At 44.2% G+C, this 21,376-nt stretch overlaps 1 protein-coding gene across 5 annotated transcripts in view; it reads left to right on the top strand.

Moving 5' to 3' along the window:
- Positions 1 to 21,376, top strand: part of TP53BP1 (tumor protein p53 binding protein 1) — a 173,562-nt gene that overhangs the window by 135,703 nt on the left and 16,483 nt on the right. For 4 of the 5 annotated variants that reach the window (XM_073618551.1, XM_073618553.1, XM_073618555.1 and 1 more), the window contains 4 exons: positions 5,389 to 5,541; positions 12,023 to 12,315; positions 13,194 to 13,373; positions 20,775 to 21,199. In XM_073618551.1, coding sequence (XP_073474652.1) covers positions 5,389 to 5,541; positions 12,023 to 12,315; positions 13,194 to 13,373; positions 20,775 to 21,199 — 1,051 coding nt within the window. The remainder of the gene's footprint in view (positions 1 to 5,388; positions 5,542 to 12,022; positions 12,316 to 13,193; positions 13,374 to 20,774; positions 21,200 to 21,376) is intronic. The other variant, XM_073618554.1, reaches the window with a different exon arrangement.

Raw genomic sequence — 21,376 nt, forward strand, 5'->3', positions numbered from 1 at the left:
CTAGGAACACAAATACATCCCATAACAGGTTGCTCCCAAGCAGGGGCGTTGCTAGGTCTACAAAAGATCTTGGGCTAGAGCCAATAGCAGCGTAGTAAAGAAAGTCATACGCTTGGGCGAGCATAAACATGTATATACAGTAATATACGTGTGTGTGTGTGTGTGTGTGTATATATATCCCCAGAGAGCCCCCCACTCACATCAGGGTCCCCAGAGAGCCCCCTTACATCAGGGTCCCCAGAGAGCCCCCCTTATATCAGGTTCCCCAGAGAGCCTCCTCCTTACATCAGAGTCCTCAGAGAGCCTCCCCCTTTCATCAGGGTACCCAGAGGGCCCCCCACTTACATCAGGGTTCCCAGAGAGCCCCCATTACATCAGGGTCCCCAGAGAGCCTCCCCTCCCCTTGGGGACCCCTGCAGAGACTCTGGGCTTTTGGCCCCAGATTCGGGGCTATAGCCCCAAAAGCCACCCCCTAGCGACGCCCCTGCTCCCAAGGCAGACAGAAACAATTGAACAATGGGATACACTTAGCAAACACATACTAACCCCCACCCTACCTCAAACAATGTAGTAGTCTGAAAAGTGAAACCATCCATCTTCATACATTTCTTGAAGGATATTGCTCACAAACATTAATTTCCCAAGTGAATGAACCCATTCCTTCTTTCAACCCAAACCACACATATAGAATCCTGGATAACAAGGTTAAAGCGAAATGCTGAGTCCGGTGTGGTTGTACGGTGAGTCTGGTTAGGACAGACTCAACTGGGGTTCCCGGCCACCCTGTGCCCCTGATAGACACAGGGTAACTAACACAAAGGAGGAGACGGGGAATCTGGACAAGGAGTTTACAGAGCTTTCCAAGGTAAGCTGGGTTCCACAAGCCCCCCCTCGCCCAAAGTGACTCCTGTCACACATTTTCCCTTTTGGCAGAAGACTAACACAGGAGGAGACCCATAACGGGTTGACTTTGAAGTTAGTCCGTAGTTCCAGTCCCCCCATGCCAGTATCCACACAGTATCCCAAACAGAGCATTACTCACCCAGTCAACCTCTGCCTCTCTCCTAGAACATACCTGCCGCAGGGGAGAAGCGTGGACTGGCCCTTCTCCCAGGAGTCCTTTCAGCCACTGGAGAGAAGACAGATCACCATTCCCGACCACTGGGCTCAATCCGTCATTCTGTGGGGGATCTGGGCCGACTGCCCAACATCCCTGAGGTATACAGGTGGAGACTGAAAATCCCCCAGTACTTGCAAAAGCATAGCTGACATCCTCCTGTCTCAGTGCTGGACCATTTTCTGGGGTTGTGTCAGTGGAGACCGAAGTCCCATCCACTTTCACAGGAGCTCCATCTTCTGTTAGTTGAGGGCAGAGGCCAGCAGCACTCTGCCTTGTCGCCAGCCCTTCTGCTGGGTTGCTGGCATCATTCTGGGGTGCCATCTGCTGGGAAGGGAAGCCAGCTGCTTCATCTCCCTTACCATTGTCTGGTTGCTGGGACGACATATCTCTGTTACTGTCTCCCAAGTGCACGGATCCTTGCGGGGGAGGAAATTCCGCTTCCTCCACCCTGGTGGATTGTTGGGGAGGGAGGACGAACACCTCCTCTCCCTTCTCCCCCTGGATCTTTATCTACTGCTGGGGAGTGACTGCCACATTCTTACCCTGGGACTCAGAGACTGCCGGAAGATGTAGGGCAGAGGCCTTGGAGCCTCTGTCCAGTTGTCAGCGCTTCAGCTGGAGAAGTTTCTGGTAACTCCATAGATGTTGCATAGATGTCTGTCGGTGTTGTGGGAGAAAGGCCGACTGCCTCTTCTCTCAGGGAGGCTGAAGCTGCTGTTGGTGCTGAGCAGAGCTCAGTGATGTTTGGCCCTGATGCCAGCTCTTCTGCTGGAGGCTCACCAGGTTGTTCTTCCTCAGCAGAGAAGTCTATTAAATCCCCAGTCTCTGGAACTGGTGTCTGGGGATAGATGTTCACCATCTTCTGTCCGTAGAACCCAGAAGATGTTAGTGCTGGGCAGAGATTAACAGAGCTTTGCCCTGTTGTCAACACTTCAGCTTTGGGGATGGCCATCTCCAGAGTTTCTGGTACTAATTCTAGGGCATGCTGCTGAATGTTTTCTAGCAGTTCCTGGGTATACCCTTTCCAGATGCTGTTCCTTCCTTGGAAAATATTCCAGGTCCGGTTTAAGCTGAGACCCCTTCAAGACTTGGCATAGCCTCTCTGTATTCTCTCAGGTCCTCAAGGGTAGGTTCCCCTTCATAGCCAAACACAAAACCATCTGTAAGGCTCTCCTACAGAAATCAAGGGCCGCCAAAGTCCTATCCCTCCGGAGAGCATTCTGTTGTCTCCCCTATCCCTATTCTGTGTGCCATTGCAGAGCCCAATATCTATTATCCAGCTCTATCTCCTGCTGGACCAGCCTGTCCAACTCTGACACCCATTGGTCCTGGGGCCGCTCTCCCAGGAATGGCATCTGTAACTCTTGTTGGTCACTGACTCTTTGCTCTGGGTTTGGAAAGCACTTGTCCTGGTGTCTTCCAGCGATCTGGAGGGCTCCAATCCAGATCTGCACCCGCATCTGCTGCCTCATCTCCAGGTACTGATCCGCAGACACAGACCTGGGGATTGCTGAAAGGGTGCTCCGCAGCAGCCCTTGCAAATCTGATGCCAGATCCATATCTCCGCTGGTACGACCAAAGTCTGCTATCCTGACTTTGGCTCCCGGTGGTGGTTTGGACATGTTCACAACCAGGAAGCACGATCCCACCGCTGCCACCAATGTCACAGAACCCCGTCGCACTCTGAGTGCTTCCGTCAGTACACCGCCTCCAGTCTGGATCTTCAGATATTACAGTCCATATGTTTTAACCAAGAATCAGGCGATACTAGCTCATTTACAAAACTGCAACATGAAATGATTTATTGGACAAGTATACAGCCTTTTTATACACTTGAAAAGTATGTCAGACCCCACATACACAATTACCCAAATATTTACCAAAAACATCACACAATGGTTTAGCTAACTAGGAAGGGCTGACCCATGGCTAATCCCATCCACCTGGATGACTCGGATGTCACATTGCAGACTTCAAGCTAACTGCAGACAATACACATTATCGTAAGCATAAACACAGCAAACCTTCAAACAATAGCAGAAGACCCAATTACAATTCACAATACAAACAGTGATCTCCCCCTCCTTGGCCTAGTGGGCAACAGACTATAGCAGGAGTTCCCAGTAGCAGACTGTCTGGCTCCAGAGGCCAAGGTGACCAGCTCTTTCAATTAACATGTATAGTTCAGAATCAAACAAACCAGGAAAAGTCTTTGTATATTTCCTGGGAGATATTGTGGATAAATATTACTGTTCCATTGTAAGTAATCCAAGCCACATTCTTAACTGCTTTAAAACTGGCCGCTGTCGTTTTGGCACAATGGCTCTCCTGCGCGAAACGCCGTAGCTGTACGGCGGCTTGCGCAGGCTCAGTTGCAGGTGGACGCGCGCCGGCGCGTGTTCGCTCCCACTGCGGGAGCATGCCTATGTGTTTCTGGTGGCCCACGAATGCCTTGTACACAGGCAGAACGGGGAAATGCCTATGTAAACAATGTCGTTCTGACAGGTGACATGACAGGGATCTACTGTTCCCAGTGGTTGGGAACGGTGATCTGTCATTTCCCAGTAAGCCCACCCCACTACAGTTAGAAACACTCATAGGGAACACAGTTAACCCCTTGATTGCCACCCTAGTGTTAACCCCTTCTCTACCAGTGACATTCACACAGTAATCAGTGGATATTTTTTAGCTCTGATCGCTGTATAAATGTCAATGGCCCCAAAAAAGTGGCCAATTGCAATAAAAATCGAACATCACCGTCATTATTATTTAAAAAAAAAATAATAAAAATGGCATAAATCTATTCCCTATTTTGTAGACGCTGTAATTTTTACGCAAACCAATCAATATACGCTTATTGTGATTTGATTTTTTTTTTTTTTACAAATTTCTTGATTTTTTTTTTTTTTACCAAAAATATGTAGACCAGGGATCCTCAAACTACGGCCCTCCAGCTGTTGCAGAACTACACATCCCATGAGGCATTGTAAAACTCTGACATTCACAGACATGACTAGGCATGATGGGAATTGTAGTTCCTGAACACCTGGAGGGCCGCAGTTTGAAGACCCCTGATGTAGACGAATGCATATCGGCCTAAACTGAAAAATGTGGGATATTTATTATAGCAAAAAGTTAAATAAAAAAAAAAAAAAAAAAAAAAATTTATATATATATATATATATATATATATATATATATATATATATATATATATATATATATATATATATTTCCAAAATTGTCGCTCTTTATTTGTTTATAGCGCAAAAAGTAAAAACCGCAGAGGTGATCAAATACCACCAAAAGACAGCTCTATTTTTGGGGGGGAAAAAACGTGAATTTTGTTTAAGTACAGCGTCGCACGACCGCGCAATTGTCAGTTAAAGCCAGTGGCGAATCGCAAAAAAAGCTCTGGTCATTAAGGGGGTGAAACCTTCCAGGGCTGAAGTGGTTAATGTCTATTATTTTCTTGGTCACCCTGTGCCCCTAATAGATACAGGGTGACTTAGACATAGGAGGTGCATGGGGAGCTGAAGCAAGGGTCTCCAAGGGATTCTGGGTTCCACCAGACCCCCGCCCATAGTGACTCCTGTAACAGGCCCTTAACTGGCTTTTTTTGTTTAGGAAGTTTGGAGACCCCTGCTCTAAACTATGGGTGTTAAGGGTCCACTTCTGTGGGCTGCAGTAGCCATTTTAGAGTGAGAAGTGCTTTATGCTAAATGTCTCATGGGCTGAAGGCAACAGGCAGAAGGATCTATCCAAATGTTCAAGTGGTGGTGGAAAAGCTGCAGAAGCTTTTGATGGTACTGTTATCCTGAAAACTTCAAATGTACTTAATGTCTTGACGAGAGTACTCCTCAAATCAGAGTTTAGGTAATGCTTTTCAAAGGTGTTTTTCATTCATGCTTCTGGAACCAATAAGACTGTAGGCACTAGGAAAATCCAAACTTGTCTGTGATAAATGAGAGTCAAATGAAGTGCTAAAAGTACATTGTTATGAGACCAATCTGGAGACAGCCATTGTTGACCTTTCCTGAAAATGCAAGTTTCCTGCCTGTCAATTCTATGCTTTGACTTCAGTACATCCAGAGTAATTAATTCAGTAAACCTAGGAATGAGGAATTCTGACACAGCCAAGCCACTAGAAGTTTCAGACGGGAAGCAATTGCAGTTTAAATATTCCATATTTCTCCCATAAAAGGGCTGCTTTCAAAAACTGCGAGATTAACATAGAAAAGTGTACTTTTTTTTTTTGTAATTTTAAGGGTGAGGAAGACTTTGAATTGCCTCGGCCTCCTCCTGGACGTAGCCTTCATCGCCATGTTCGTACAATTCGTGAAGTTCGCACCGTGGTCACCCGAATCATCACAGATGTCTATTACATGGATGGAACAGAGGTGGAACGCAAAGTTGTAGAGGTAATTTTTGTAAAAATGTTACTTGTTTTAAAACGGGGAAAAAAAAATTCTGCTGAAAATAGAGATTCTATCAGAACTTTTTCCCAGTTTTTAAGAGGAAGGTTCAAGCCCTTGTGTACAGTCAACATAAAACTTGTATAAACTTTGGCTTTTGTTGCTGATGTTATAAGCATTTTTACACTTTGTCTTTTAATTCTACATTGCAGAACAAAAAGGGCTTCATATTCATGACTGCTTGGGTTACGCTGCTACCTACAGGTGAATGGACACTGGCCCAAAAAAAAACAGAATAAAAACGTTCAGGAATCCCCACCTATGCATAACTCTGCTCAGCCTCAGTTTGGGATGTACCTACATATCTTTCCCTAAAGAGATCCTTTCCTATATCTTTGCCTGTCCTGAACACCCCTGCTGTTGTAGGGAAAGGTCTCATTCAGATTGGTCGCCTATGGCCAGAAGGCCAAGAGGGATTGACTGTACCAGAACCCCATATGAAATGTTGCCAGTTGACGCTGGATCTTGTGTGCATCACTCACCATAGTAAAATGTATCCAGTGACCTCGCTGGCAGGGTGCCTAAAGGGTCCAGGGCAGTGATGCAGCTGGAGGGAAGTTGAGTCCCTGATGACCCCTGGAGGGTGTGCCTGCCATGAGGGAACTGGGGAGTGCCTCTGAAATGGTGTTGTATGTTGTAATCTTTCCCTGATTCTGTTCCATGGGTGTGTGCACAATGTCGGCTTTTTTTTACTTCTGGAGCAATACACAGCTGGAGTGGTGTTCAGTAGGGGCATGCAAGTGTATAATGACATCATTGCGCATGTCTGCACATGCACGGGTGCCATTTTACTGGTTCGATAGCGCAGCAACAAATTCAATTGCAGGCTCTTGGTTAAACAGCCCTGCTACAGAGCAGAATGACTTCAGTGATTTATCTTCACTTAGCCCTGAACAACTGCAGGTGGCAGGCCCTACATGTAATGGGACAACTGCCTATCTTGGGGTGACTTGCCACATAGGTGTTCTGGCTTAGGCCAACACTCCTATCAGCTGGATGGCCGCTTCCTTACTGGGTTTCCCAGGCTTATTTACCTTCAGCAAGCCATGGCCTTGCACAGGCAGAGAGGTGGTGGGGAGTGTGGGCGGTGGAGTGGGCTCTCATATCCCTCAATCAGGTAGGGAAAGACCATCCTACACAGTTTGGCCTGCAATGGCTCCTCAAAGGGTCAGATTAGTTCTTAATACCTGCCCTTATCGGTTTCAAGGACACAACCTTCCACTTCCTTTGTGTCAAGGGAGGAATTTTCTGCAGCCCTTTCTTGGTTGCATGATCAGCTCTCAAAGGTTCTCATTGGTATGGAATGCCTGTGACGCAAAACTGGGCACTTTCCTTCCCCTACTCCCCTGCAGGAGAATTACATTTGAGGAAGACTCAGGATTAAGAGGAGGAAGCTTCTGCATTCTAATGAGCAGGGCTCTCTGATTCCTCCTGTATCGAATTATATTCTAACTGTACTGTCTCCCCTTATGTTGTAAAGCGCTGTGAAAACTGTTGGAGCTATAATAATATTCAGTCCTTCCTGTGGGGCTCCGCCCTCATGGCCGCATCATTCATTTACAGTTTCCAGTGAATGGATAGACTACAAGTATTGTCAGCCAATGCAGTTGATGGCTTGTAGTTCTCAATGAACGAGGGTGCTGGTGAGCGCTCTCGTAGTCCATTAATCTTTCTGTTCCCAAGTAATTACCTGCCTGCCCTTAACAGGTATGGGCAGAGACCTATCCTGAGTTTGCTAGAGCCTGAGATTGCACCCACGATCAGCAGCAATGCCCTGCAGGTTTCTTAGAAAAAAATAAATGCACATTTTTTATTTTTTTTTACCTACAAAAAATGTGCAGTTTATATTTTTTCAAAAGGGTGAACTTAGTCTTTAAGGTCACTAGTTTTGGGTCCTGGTAGCTGCTAAAAAATCCCAAGTTGTTTCTAGTGCACCCTAACTTGCAGGAAATGAAGTATGCCAATTGGACACACCCGAAGCAGATGTATTCATCTCTGAAGCGATTTTGCTTAGAAGACTTTTTATGTAGGAGAAATTCTACAAAAAATGGGATTCTCTAGCGGTTGGCTACTTAAATAAAATGCTTGTAGTCCCATTGAATGAGGTCCCAGTCCTTGAACACCACGGATAAGAGTTTAGAGGCCTTCTTTAAGGCATCCTCTGGTGAGAGTGGTTCTGCACCCATGGGATCCTGCCATCTGGCAGTTCCTGAAGGATTTTCCAAGAGCCCAGAGTTTCTTGATGGATGCCTTGGAAGATTCCATACCATACAGCCACTTTCACGAGTGTGCATGAAATGAAGTCTGTCCACTTGAGAAGGATCCTATGGCTCGAGTGCTAATCGGTGGAAGTTCTCAGCAAGAAGCAAACCAGGAGGCTTCCCTTATAGGGGGCAAATGTTTGTTTCAGCAATCTTATGGTTTCTTCATCTACAATGCAACTGCGAGTAAAAGCGCTCTCTTACTCCTAAAGAAGAAGGTGCAGGTGACAAGTCAGAAACCAGTGACACCTTTGGATTCCAAAGGGAGTTCCTTTTCCCAAGCAACAAGCTTACGCCCCAGTTTTTTAGGAATAACTGGATGCCCAAGTTTTTTGGAGGGAAGTCCTCTTTACAGTGAACGCGTGCCCCATTCCACCAGGGAGATGTCTATCAGCTTTTGCAGCTGCCTGGATTCAAGAAGTCACGTCAGAGAACTAGGTCTGCAGCATGTCCAGAGGCTACAGGGTGAGTTTTGCCATTTCCTCCCATCACCTTATCTACTCTAGGGTATCTTTAGAGCCACAAAAAGGAGCAGTTTTGTTTGCAGCCTCTGTAAAGCCTGCTGTTCCAGAGGGGAGTCATTGCACCCATACTAGAGAGGTCTTAAGGCTTTTATTCCAACCTCTTTACAGTTTCTATGTCAAACTGAGATGTCTGAGCTATTCTGTACCTCAAGGGTCTTGGCAAGCTCTTGAACGTACAAATATTATTGGTGATTGCTTCACTTCATCAAGGGGATTTCCTGGCATCAGTGGATATCAAGGATGCCTACCTACACACCTTGACTTCCCAGCCTCACCAAAACCTTCTGCAGTTCACAGTAGAGAAATGCTATGAGTTTGGGGTGGTACCCTTCAGCATGTCCACTGCCCCTAGAGTGTTTACCAAGATGTTTGCTCAAGTTCTGGGGTTGTTGCAGATCCTGGTCGTCCCCAAGTATCTAGGATAAAAGGCTGATTTCAAATGTCCAGCAGAGATGGTACATGTCCTGGAAACGTTTGGTTAGGCGCTTAGCCTTCAGAAGTGAGCAATGATTCTGACAAATGGTCTGGAGTACTTAGACTTTGTCCTCGCACAGCACAGGCAAAGGTTGCGCATAAGAAATGCCAGTCACTGCGATCCCAAGCAGAATCCCTGGGGTCATCAGCAGGTTCCTCAGTTCAGTTTGCATGAGGGTTGCTGGAGAAAATGGTAACCAACTTCCATTGTATAATTTTTACTCCAGAGCTCAATATCTTGCCGGGATTTCTTGAATTTTGCAGTGCACCCCACTCCCAAGACGAGGTCTGCTCTGGGACAGTGGATATTGACACAGATCCTGGATAACAGGAAATCCTTCCAATAAATTGATGACAAATGTCAGTCTGGGCTATTGGTGTGTTCTGGAGAACATCTGGGTTGAAGGAACGTGGAGTTTTCTACTCTTTCCTGCAGGGAACCTGTCACGGAACATCCCACACTCCGCTTGAGTGCTTCCGTCAGTATACCGCTTCCTAAGTTCTGGAACACGAGTCCAATGGATCTGGCTATAGGAACCCCAAGAACTAGACAACACCAGTCTTGGAGTACATCAGAACTAACTCTTTATTTGAGATCTCACACACATTTATACAGCAGACTGACTTAAAGCTAACCTAAATAACATGAGCTAATTTACTAAAACATTTACCCAGACCAGATGACAGACTTGTGGGCACCGAGCTTCACACAGTAGTATAAACACAATAGCTGGAGCTAATTACAATTAACAATACAAACATAACCTAATTAACATGAGATCCAATAGGAGTCGTCCCGTCTCCTACATTGTATAGAGGACAATGTGATCAGCTCACTCAATTAACAGGTTGCGTTCAGAATCAACCAAACCAATAATAGTCTCTACATACATCCTGGGAGATATTGTGGACAAATATTACTGTCCCATTTTAAGTAGTCCAAGATATATTTTCTCACTCACCCTGTGCCAGGATGGCACAGGGTGACTTAGACATAAGATGTATTCTGAGTTCCACGGGCCCTCCCGTCACAGAACCTTTCACAGTACTTCACCAGGATAAGGTGGTGTTGAGGCCTCGACCCTCTTGCCTCTCTCTACCTCCTCACAAGGCAGACTGATAGCCATTGGCTCCCGCTGCTGTCAATCAAATTATGTGGTGGGGCTGAATCACGCTGTCTGTCAATAAATGCAGACAGGGCGGCTTGGGTGCAAGCCTGCACGAGTGCTCACATAGAAAGCGTATTTCTATGGGGCACTCAGTAGGTGGGAGGAGCCAGGAGTGCCAGCAGGAAACCCTAGAAGAGGAGGACTGGGGTTGCTCTGGGTAAAACTATTGATCAAAGCAGGCAAGTATAACATTTGTTCTATTTATAAAAAAAAAGCTTTAAATCACGTTTAACTTGTTTTAAACTGCAGATTTCGGGGAAAAAAGGTTCCCTGCAGTTCTTCAAGGCTTTGTCGAGGCTAAACTTAGTTCAAACTTTTTGTTCTGGATAATGCATATATACAGTGGGGAAAATATTTATTTGATCCCCTGCAGATTTTGTAAGTTTGCCCACTTACAAAGAAATGAAGGGTCTATAATTTTTATCGTATGTGTATTTTAAATGATGGAAACAGAATATCAACCAAAAATCCAGGAAAAACACATAAAATAAATGCTATAATTTAAGTTGCAGTTCAGTGAGTAAAATAAATATTTGATCCCCAAGCAAAACATGACTTAGTACTTGGTGGAGAAACCCTTGTTGGCAAGCACAGAGGTAGGACGTTTCTTGTAGTTGGTGACCAGGTTTGCACACATCTCAGGACGGATTTTGGTCCACTCTTCTTTACAGATCTTCTCAAAATCCTTAAGGTTTCTTGGCTATTTCTTGGCAACTCGAATTTTCCATTATCTCCATACATTTTCTATAGGATTAAGGTCTGGCGACTTACTAGGCCACTCTATGACCCTAATGTGCTTCTTGAGCCACTATTTTGTTGCCTTGGCGGTATGTTTTTGGTCATTGTCATGCTGGAAGACCCATCTTCAATGTTTTGGCTGAGGGAAGAAGGTTCTCATCCAAGATTTTACAAGTCATGACTCCGTCCATTTGCCCCTCAATACGGCAAAGTCGGCCTGTACCTTTTAGCAGAGAAACAGCCCCAAGCATCATGTTTCCACCTCCGTGCTTGACTGTAGGGATGATGCTCTTGGGGTCATAGTTAGCATTTTTCTACCTCCAAACATGGCGAGTCAAGTTGAGTTAATGCCAAAGAGCTAAATTTTTGTCTCATCTGATCACAGCACTTTCTCCCAGTCCTTCTCTGAATCGTTTAGATGTTCATTGGCATGACTGTACATGTGCATTCTTGAGGATAGGGACTCTGACCTAAGCACACCATCCCTACAGTCAACCATGGAGGTGGAAACATTATGGGCTGTTTCTCTGCTAAAGCTACAAACTGACTTTGCCACATTGAGGGGCCAATGGGTGGGGCCATGTATTGTAAAATCTTGGATGAGAACCTTGTTCCCTCAGCCAGAACACTGAAGATGGGCCATGGATGGGTCTTTCAGCATAACAATGACTCAAAACGCATTAAGGTCATGAAGTGGCCTAGCCAGTCTCCAGACCTTAATCCTATAGAAAATGTATGGAAGGAGTTTAAAATTAGATCTCTAAAGAAGCGTGGACCAAAATCCCTCCTGAGATGTGTGCAAATCTGGTCACCAACTACTAGAAACGTCTTAACTCTGTGCTTGCCAACAAGAGTTTCTCCACCAAGTATGAAGTCATGTTTTGCTTGGAGATCAAATACTTATTTTACTAACTGGACTGCAACTCAATTTATAACATTTGTATCATGTGTTTTTTCTGGATTTTTAGTTGATATCCTGTCTCTACAATTTAAAATACACCTATGATAAAATATAGACCCTTCATTTCGTTGTAAGTGGGCAAACTTCCAAAATCTGCAGTGGATCAATTTTATTTTTCCCAATGTGTGTGTATATCTATAGAGATAGATAGATATCTCAAATTTCTGTAATGTGTGTGTTTTTTTTTTTTTTTTTGTTAAATCTGCTTTTTAGGTTAATTAGTACTTTTTAGCACAAATGTAGAGAACTGTGGAGGTGGTACTTGGCACAAAACATTTATTCATTTGTTCTCCTTTCTAGGAAGCTGAGGAGCCCATAGTTGAATGCCATGAATATGAAAATGAGGTGTCCCCTTCAAGGACTGTGGTCTCATCTCTGACTTCTGGAGATCTTGCAGATATTAGTTCCTTTTCCTCAAAAGCATCAAGCCTTCAGCGCACATCTAGTGGCGCAAGCAGCGGCCTCTCTGCCGGGCAAAGCACTAGTGGTGGCAGTTCTGATAGAGGAAAAGGGACACTGAGAGGAAAAGCTGGCCATTTGGAGTCTGGGGAATTTGCCATGCCATCTGGACGTGGTAACCTTGGGAAATCGAGGTACTTAATAGGCGAATTCTAGTCCAGGTTGTAAGCAAACATCTGTAAGGTGATATAGCATGCGTTACACACCAAGGGCCAAGTTTATTTAAGTGCAGCACACGGAGTCTGACATCCCCCACCCCTCTGAGCCATTTCACAACTATGCAAGTCACCCACAGGCCACTGATATCATTTTATTGGTGGTGTGTGAGAGATCATGTTTGATCAGTCAGGTTTTCTGCTGCAAAGCTCTCTGGAACCAAGGCAGGAGTAGCCTGCTGTGCCTATCTTCCATGGTGCAAGAAAATCTGTATCCTGTAGAATGACACTTTTTTTTTTTTTTTTAATCTTTCCATGATCAAGAAGATTAGATAAATCTGAGGGTTAAATAGAAACTTTCAATGGCCTTCTAGGCAAACATTTGAAAAAATGCTGAAATTAAAGCCCCAGGAAGATTGTAGATTAGATAGTGTTTGGGAACTAGCAATAACATAGTTCAAGCTGGCCATAGACTGTTTGAATCTTGACCAGTTCAGCAGGAAACGGCCAAGATTAAAACCATGTATGGGCAGACTGAGTGTACCCAAGTTGATCACTCGATGTGGGTAAAACCAGCCTGCCAGAGTTTACATGCAGCCATTGCTAGTGGCTGGTATAGCCACTAACCATAATCGCTGTCCCTGCAGGGAGAACACAATGGCTACATGGGAGGGGATTCCCCTGTCATCACTGTCTGTGTTGATGGGGGAGTTGAGCGAATTTCGCCAAGTCTAGGGCTGGCCTCAGTTTGGATCTTCTGTAGAAAAATGACTGTATAGTATAAATAGGGAAATGTAGCTGCTAAAGCCCTAAATTATTTCAGTACGGTAAAGATAAACTGTCTTCATTTTTTCCAGTCCTAGGAAAGTGTCCAGCCAGCCAGGGTCTTCACGCCAAACTGGAAGACAAACAGGGGTGCAAGTGAGTGAAGATGATGCAGATGCATCGCTTGGAAACAGACCAGGGGCCAAAGCGCCCCTTACACCCCGTGGAAGAGGGAGGAGGGGACGTCCTCCTTTTCGAGGAGCTGGATCAAGGTATCCATAGACAGACAGTGTGGGTCAGTCAGGTGTCTTGTGTGTTAGGAAGAAAGTGTTTTTTTTTTTTTGTTGTTTTTTTGCTTTTTTTTTATTTTCCTAAGTCATATCTAAACCCACACACACAAAAAAATTATATATATTGCAGCTTACCAAGCCTTAAGGTGGCCATAGATTGGATAGAAAATCAACCAAAAATTTATAGCTGCCTGAACGATGTTTGATGTTCTTATGGGTAATTTGCTTGTTTCGATTACAAAATTCCATTTCATGGTTGAAAACAAAACAAAATGGTGATGTTGGAAAATGTTTTTTTAATTTATAATTGTGAGCAGTTCAATAGTTTGATAAAAAGGTTATAAGTATAATGCTCATTAGACGTGACAGCTGTGTTGGTTTTCTGTTTTTAGGCTTTTTTCCACGCTTATTTTTACCTGGTGATCTGGCCAGTAACACATTTCCTGTCTAAGGGTGACTCCACTTTCTATGGAGGGGTAAAGAAGACCCCTTGGATGGTCACAGAGAGGGTAGTGTTAAAGTGGTTGAAAGCCTTATTATTATTATTATTATTATTATTATTATATATTTTTTTTTTTTTTAAATAACCAATTTATGCTCTGCAATTCCATTGCACTACATAGCAGCCCCGAACCTCCTCTTCCATGGTCCCCCACCGGAACACCTGGCTGCTCCTCCTTCTGCGAGTGCACTCATAGCAAGTGGCTTGCCATGGGAACACTTGTGGGGACTCGCTCCCAAGCCAGGCTGTGTGCATCCATAGACACTCATCACAGGATTTGACTGACAGCAGTGGGAGCCAATGGCTTCCGCTGCCCCAGCAAAGCCTGTGAGACCAGGAAGTGGGGAGATAGCCGCTACATGTGGGCACAGTGCTGGATCGAGTGAGAGGGTGATACTACTAACTAAACATGTTTAACCTTAATGCAGGGAATGCATTAAGGTAAAAAAATGTTTAGGCTTTGGAAACGCTTTAAGCTGGGTGTACACGCTTTCGTTTTTTATTTGTATTTGGCCGGTGGGCTGAACGAATAAACAAAGATTCCCCTATCCACACAATCGAGATGGATGGAGTAACCCTGTGCAACTGTATTCTGACAGCGGGGACTCCTCTGCTATCAGAATACATTAATCAGCACTGCAGCCACTGATTGAATGAAAGTTGTTTTTTTGTTTTTGTTTTTTAACAGTCCTGATCGACAGTCTGTCTATTGATTGACTTCTGTTAAACAGGGAGGAGCCACACACAGATCGAAATTTAAATGGTCCCTCCTGAACCAGCCGAATTTCGATCTGCGTGTACCCACCTTTTGATGTATAGTAGATTTTAGATGGACTATACATCAACAAAGTAAGCACCCATGTCGATGGTAAATGGCTTATCTCCTCCCTCTAAGGCCTCCTGCACACTGGGCGTTTTTACAGCTGCTATTTTGGGCAACAGCCTTTTTTTTTTTTTTTTTTTTTAACTGTCTCTAAACTTCTAAACTCCCCTGCATATTATCCTATGTGCTATCAGCTTTTGGCAGAAAAAACGCTCCTAAATGCCAGTGCCAAGTGTTTCTAGTTTCTAAGCTGAGGTCGCTGGCGTCCTTATGGATTTTAAGGGTGACTTCAAAGGGGGGGGGGACACAGAGTGAGGTCAGGAAGGGGGGGCTGTCAGCGAGCGGCCTCCCCCTCCTGCACCATACCAGGCCACGTGCCCTCAACATATTGGGGGAGGGGGGTTGGGTGCTTTGCAAGGCACCTTGTCCCCAGGTTGATGAGGACAAGGGGCCTCTTCCCCAAAACCCTGGCCCGGTGGTTGTGTAGAGTGCGGACAGTGACTTATTGCAATCTGGAAGCTCCCCTTATCAAGGGGGCCTCCCAGAACCTATGTGAATAAGCATGGGGTACATTGTACCCCTACTCATTCACCCAAAAAGTGCCAAAAAGTAAATAAAGATGCACACAAGTCCTTTATTAATATAAAACAAAAAAAAAAGTGTTCCCTGGTGTAGATCATTGTCATCCTTACTAATTCGAAAGTCATCCCTCGAACCCCCACAACCACGGGCCAGTCCCCAGGTTGTGGGGAAGAGGCTCTTGTGCGCCCCCCCCCCAATATGTTGAGGGGGTGTGTGTCCCCTTTCCTGCATGCTTTTCACAATTTTTTTTTCATGCCGGTGTTCTGCCGAGAAAGTTCCGCTCGGCGGATTAGTTCCCCCCTCTACTGCGCATGCGCAGTAGAAGCCGGCGGAAATAGCCGAAGCGGAACAGCTGAAAATCAGCTGTACACGGCGCCTGTAAGAGGGCCTCTCGCGGGCTTGCTTCGCTCGCCACGCTTCGGGCACGGCCTCGCTGCGCTCGGCACTTTTAGATTCCCCCTCTAGGTCCACTTGGATAGTGGGGAAGGAACCTGGACCCAGAGCGCAGGCGCCGTGTACAGCTGATTGAAGCGTTTGAGCTTCGGCTATCTCCGGCGGCCGACAGTAGTACGTACTGCGCAGGAACCTATCCGCCGAAGGAACTTATTCGGCAAGACACCGGCAACTGTCTTTTTTTTTTTTTTTTTTTTTAACGTGCAGCTGATGATCCGCTCATCCGTTGGTAAGAACACAGTGGCCAGCTTGCCGGACCGCTCTTTAACAACCAGCTATTCACTGGTCATTAAGGACGCCAGCGGCCCCGCTCCTTAACGCGACTAAACGTAGCCTTCACACTGTGCTAAACGCCGGCAAAAAAAACTAAAATATAATAATAATAATATTCTAGTGTACATGAAGCCTACTGTTACATTTCCTGGACAGTTGGGTCTGTTGAATTTGAAAAATAACGGACTTGCTGGCAGAATCGCCAGGCAAAAATAAAGGAATCAAAGCCTAAAAAAAGGAAACAAATGCAGCCACCACATCTAAGAATTGGTAAGCTGCATTATAATTTTTGCTTTTGGGTTTAGTGACACTAAGGGGTTGATTTACTAAAACTGGAGAGTACAAAATCTGGTGCAGCTGTGCATGGTAGCCAATCCGCTTCTAACTTCAGCTTGTTCAATTAAGCTTTTAAGAAAAAATGTAAATGCTGATTGGTTTCTCTGTAGAGCTGTGCCAGATTTTGCTCTCAGCAGTTTTTTTTGTAAATCAAGTCTTGTATAAATCTGTGTTGGGTTGTATTGGTTCAGTCTCGAACCTTCTTCTTCTTTTTTTTTTTTTTTTTTTTTTTTTTTTTTGAAGAGAGAAAGAAAGTGTGTCTTTTCTGATGTTATGCTGAGTTCAGAAGGGAATTTCAGTTTTGTTTGGTATGAGGGTGATAATATCAGGGACTATAAAATCTGCAGGCTGGAGGATAGGCTAAGAGTGTAAGAAAAGATTAGAATGTGTCTGTTCATCAACCCTGACATCTACCATTCAAAAGTAACCTCCAGCTTTTTCAGTAGGGTATCTCCTTGTTTTCCTGTAATATCTGCATGTCACTCTCTGTGCGTAAACTGCTGCAAATGAGACTGAAATTGTATCAATGTCATCTGAGAAAGTTGGCTCTCTAAATTTATTTTGAATAACCATGAACCTAAATGTTCCTTAAGGTGTTTTTACAGCCAGAAACGTAGTTTTTAGTTTTTGGATAGTGTGAGGGAAAATTAGAACTGTCAGGTTTTATTGAGGTCTCTGGCTTTGTTGGAGAGATTTCCCCTTACTCAATGTCCTAGGCCTAGGGGACAACCTTAGAAGTGAGAGAAACCTTTCAACAGCAACACTGTTCCATAAATTCCGAGCAGTTGAAACGTACAAATCTTGCCAGTTTCTGGTAGGGTTGTGAGCCGTCCTGTTGCTTTTGGCCGGTAAAGCCAACCATCATTGTGATGGGCCAGGTATGACAGCTACAGGCTGACTTTATGGATAGCTATACTTTCAAGGCATAAAGCTCCCTGTGACCCCATCGCCCTGCAGTGTAATGTGCCCGGCTTTATACTTTGAGGAGAGCCATGCTTATGCAGCAGCCATTTTATTTATCCTTTTACAGGGCATGCTACTTGAAATTTTTTTTTTGGGAAGGCATGGGGGGACATATGGGTCTTTATGCTCCCAAAGCATTGCTATTATTTTACTTTACTGCTCCCGTTTAGCTGAGATGAACAGCTGTGAAGGTGAGCAGTCCATTGGATACAGTAAGTATTTTCGACCCGTCTGTATGTTTTGTGCATACTACTTAAATGCATGAGTTTGATAAGTGACAATTTATAGACTGTTGGACATCTTTAGCACACCTGAAGGGTTAAACCATGACATTTGTTTGAATTCCTAAAAAGTGAATTTTATGATGCTGCAGTTAGTGTTTTGAAAAAGTATTCATACCCCTTGACATTTTCCACATTTTGTCATGTTGCAACCAAAAACGTAAATGTATTTTATTGGGATTTTATGTGATAGACCAACACAAAGTGGCACATATTTGTGAAATGGAAGGAAAATGATAAATGGTTTTCAAAATATTTTTGCAAATAAATATGTGAAAAGTGTGGTGTGTATTTGTATTCAGCTCCCCCCCCCCCCGAGTCAATACTTTGTAGAACCATCTTTCACTGCAATTACAGCTGCAAGTCTTTTTGGGGATGTCTCTACCAGCTTTGCACATCTAGAGAGACATTTTTGCCCATTCTTCTTTGCAAGATCATTTAAGCTCTGTCAGATTGGATGGAGAGCTTCTGTGAACAGCAATTTCAAGTCTTTCCACAGATTCTCAATTGGGTTTAGGTCTGAACTTTGACTGGGCCATTCTAACACATGAATATGCTTTGATCTAAACCATTCCATTGTAGCTCTGGCTGTATGTTTAGGGTCGTTGTCCTGCTAGAAGGTAAATCTCTGCCCCAGTTACAAGTCTTTTGCAGACTCTAACAGGTTTTCTTTTTAAGATTGATTTGTATTTGGCTCCATCCAACTTCCCATCAACTCTGACCAGCTTCCATGTCACTGCTGAAGAAAAGCATCCCCACAACATGATGCTGCCACCACCATGTTTTACGCTGGGAATGGTGTGTTCAGGGTGATGTGCAGTGTTAGTTTTCCACCACACATAGTGTTTTGCTTTTAGGCCAAAAACTTCAACTTTGGTCTCATCTGACCAGAGCACCTTCTTCCACATGTTTGCTGTGTCCCCCACATGGCTTCTCGCAAACTCGAAACAGGACTTCTTATGGCTTTCTTTCAACAATGGCTTTCTTCTTGACACTCTTCCATAAAGGCCAAATTTGTGGAGTGCACGACTAATAGTTGTCCTGTGGACAGATTCTCCCACCTGAGCTGTGGATCTCTGCAGCTCCTCCAGAGTTACCATGGGCCTCTTGGCTGCTTCTCTGATTAATGCTCTCCTTGCCCGGCCTGTCAGTTTAGGTGGATGGCCATGTCTTGGTAGGTTTGCAGTTGTGCTATATGCTTTCCATTTTCAGATGATGGATTGAACAGTGCTCCGTGAGATGTTCAAAGCTTGGGATATTTTTTATAACCTGACCCTGCTTTAAACTTTTCCATAACTTTATCTCTGACCTGTCTGGCGTGTTCCTTGGCCTTCATGATGCTGTTTGTTCACAAGGTTCTCTAACAAACCTCTGAGGGCTTCACAGAACAGCTGCATTTAGACTGAGATTAAATTACACACAGGTGAACTATTTACTAATTAGGTGACTTCTGAAGGCAATTGGTTCCACTAGATGTTAGTTAGGAGTATCGGCGTAAAGGGGACTGAATACAAATTCACACCACACTTTTTACATATTTATTTGTAAAAAAAAAAAAAATTGAAAACCATTTATCATTTTCCTTCCACTTCACAATTATGTGTCACAATGTGTTGGTCTATCACATAAAATCCCAATAAAATACATGTAACTTTTTGGTTGTAATGTGGAAAATTTCAAGGGGTATGAATACTTTTTCAAGGCACTGTAGGCTGGGTTCACACATGTTAATTGAATGCGGGTTTCCCCACATCCAGGACATGAGAATGTGACCGGCTCTCAATGGAGCTGGTTCACATTGGTCCGGGGCTGCCGTGGTCAACATTCAAAAAGGGTCCTGTGCGTCTTTAGGTCCGCTTCAGGTGCGAATTCAGGCAAAATTCAGACCTGATTTGCACCTAAACTGGTGAACAGGGACACATTGGACCCCAGGCATGAAACTGCAGCCACACATATGTGAGCCCAGCCTAAAATTTTGTAAAATGAGGAATCTAATATACAGAGTCTTATTTTAATAAACAAGGCAGGGCAGGAAATATGGTGGACATACTGTAATGATGTGCTGAAGTGGTTAAAGTAGAACTATAGGCAAAACTATTTTTTTATTTTATTTTTTTAAATTTTGTGGATGGAGTAAGGGAGCGTTCTGACCCCTGTCAGTTTATTTTTCACCACCTGTGTTCCTTTGGGGAGATTTCCCTTTTGCTTCCTGTCCCATAGCCAAAACAAGAAGTGAGAGATAATCTCTGCAAATTAGGGGAATTCCTTGGGGACTCATTGGAAAATTTACCCTCCTATTACTTTTCTGGGACAACCCAAAATTTTGTGTTTTTTTTTTCACTTTCGATGATCATGGTAAACAGGACAAATATAGAGGGTGACTACCTAACTGGGGAGACAGACAGCAATAAAAAGCTAAAATGGGTTCTAATTCCTATCCCACTGTATCCAAAACAAAAAAAAAAAAAAAGTTTTGCCTTTAGTTATACTTTAACTTGTTTGGTAGGAAGTTTTTGGTGTTAAGTCGGCCATAGATGGTTTGAATCTCGTCCAGTTCAGTTCAGCAGGAACCAGCCAAGATTTGAACCATTTATGGGCAGGCTGATTGTACCCGAGTTGATCAATCAACTCTGGTACAAGTAGCCTTTTAGATTTTTCAAGCCATTATTGCAAGCGACTCTAGCCGCTAACAATAATCAGTGTGTGTTCTCCTGGCTGGGATGGCTCCTCCCACCTCCCCACCAGAAGAACACAAAAGCTCCGCGGGAGGGATTCCCCCATCAACACTGACTGACTGTGTTGATGGGGGAATCAAGTGATGCAGGAAAGAAAATTTCTCCATTTATGGCCAGCTTTACTTAAGTTCATTCCATCCCGCACTTTGAAATTCATGGAGTCAAGCACAGAATGTTGGCCATGGCCACCCAAATGTATTCTTTCAGTCTGGCTTGCTGCAATCACCTAAGAATCACTTAAAGTGAACACTGCAGTTTCATCATCTCATGATCGTTGTTTCTTCCTAATAGAATGCACTGACAGATTTATGCTGTGAGGAGCCTTGCATATTTATTCTCGGGCTTAATTTAACCAGTGTCGTTTTTGTGTTGCAAGGGGAAATAGATGGGAATTCTATTTGTGGAATGTGTTGTACATGGTAATCTCCTTTCCAGGGAAGTGGGCTCTTCAAATGCACAAGCTGAGGATTCCACTGCAGCTGCTGTTCCTGATGAAGAACCGTTCACGAGCATTACTGCTTGTCATCCAGAAGCCCGGGACAGAGCAAGCCCAGGAACCCCTACCACACGCCGCAGCGACTCCCCTGAAATCCCCTATCAGACGGCGTCAAAGAATATTAGCATGGACTCCTCTTCATCAAGTAGTAGTTTTGTTGGACTTAAAGTTGTGGCCAAGTGGTCCTCCAATGGTTATTTCTACTCTGGCACCATTACTCAGGATGCTGGAGGTGGTAAATACAAGCTACTGTTTGATGATGGCTATGAATGTGACGTTCTAGGAAAAGATATTTTATTATGTGACCCTATTCCTTTGGATACGGAGGTGACAGCCCTCTCAGAAGATGAATATTTTAGTGCAGGTATGTACTTTTTTTTTTTTTTTTTTCTATATTTCAACAAACTTTGACTTTTACAGAAAGGTCTGCAACTGGGATTTTTACTACAGATGTAATTTTCTACAATGTTTGAACAGAGTGTCCACTCCCCCCCCCCCCAAACTCTAGCTCCCCTATGTACCAATATAACATTAATGGACC

Source organism: Aquarana catesbeiana, linkage group LG03, assembly GCF_042186555.1.
Source record: "Aquarana catesbeiana isolate 2022-GZ linkage group LG03, ASM4218655v1, whole genome shotgun sequence".
NCBI classification, from domain to species: Eukaryota; Metazoa; Chordata; class Amphibia; order Anura; family Ranidae; genus Aquarana; species Aquarana catesbeiana.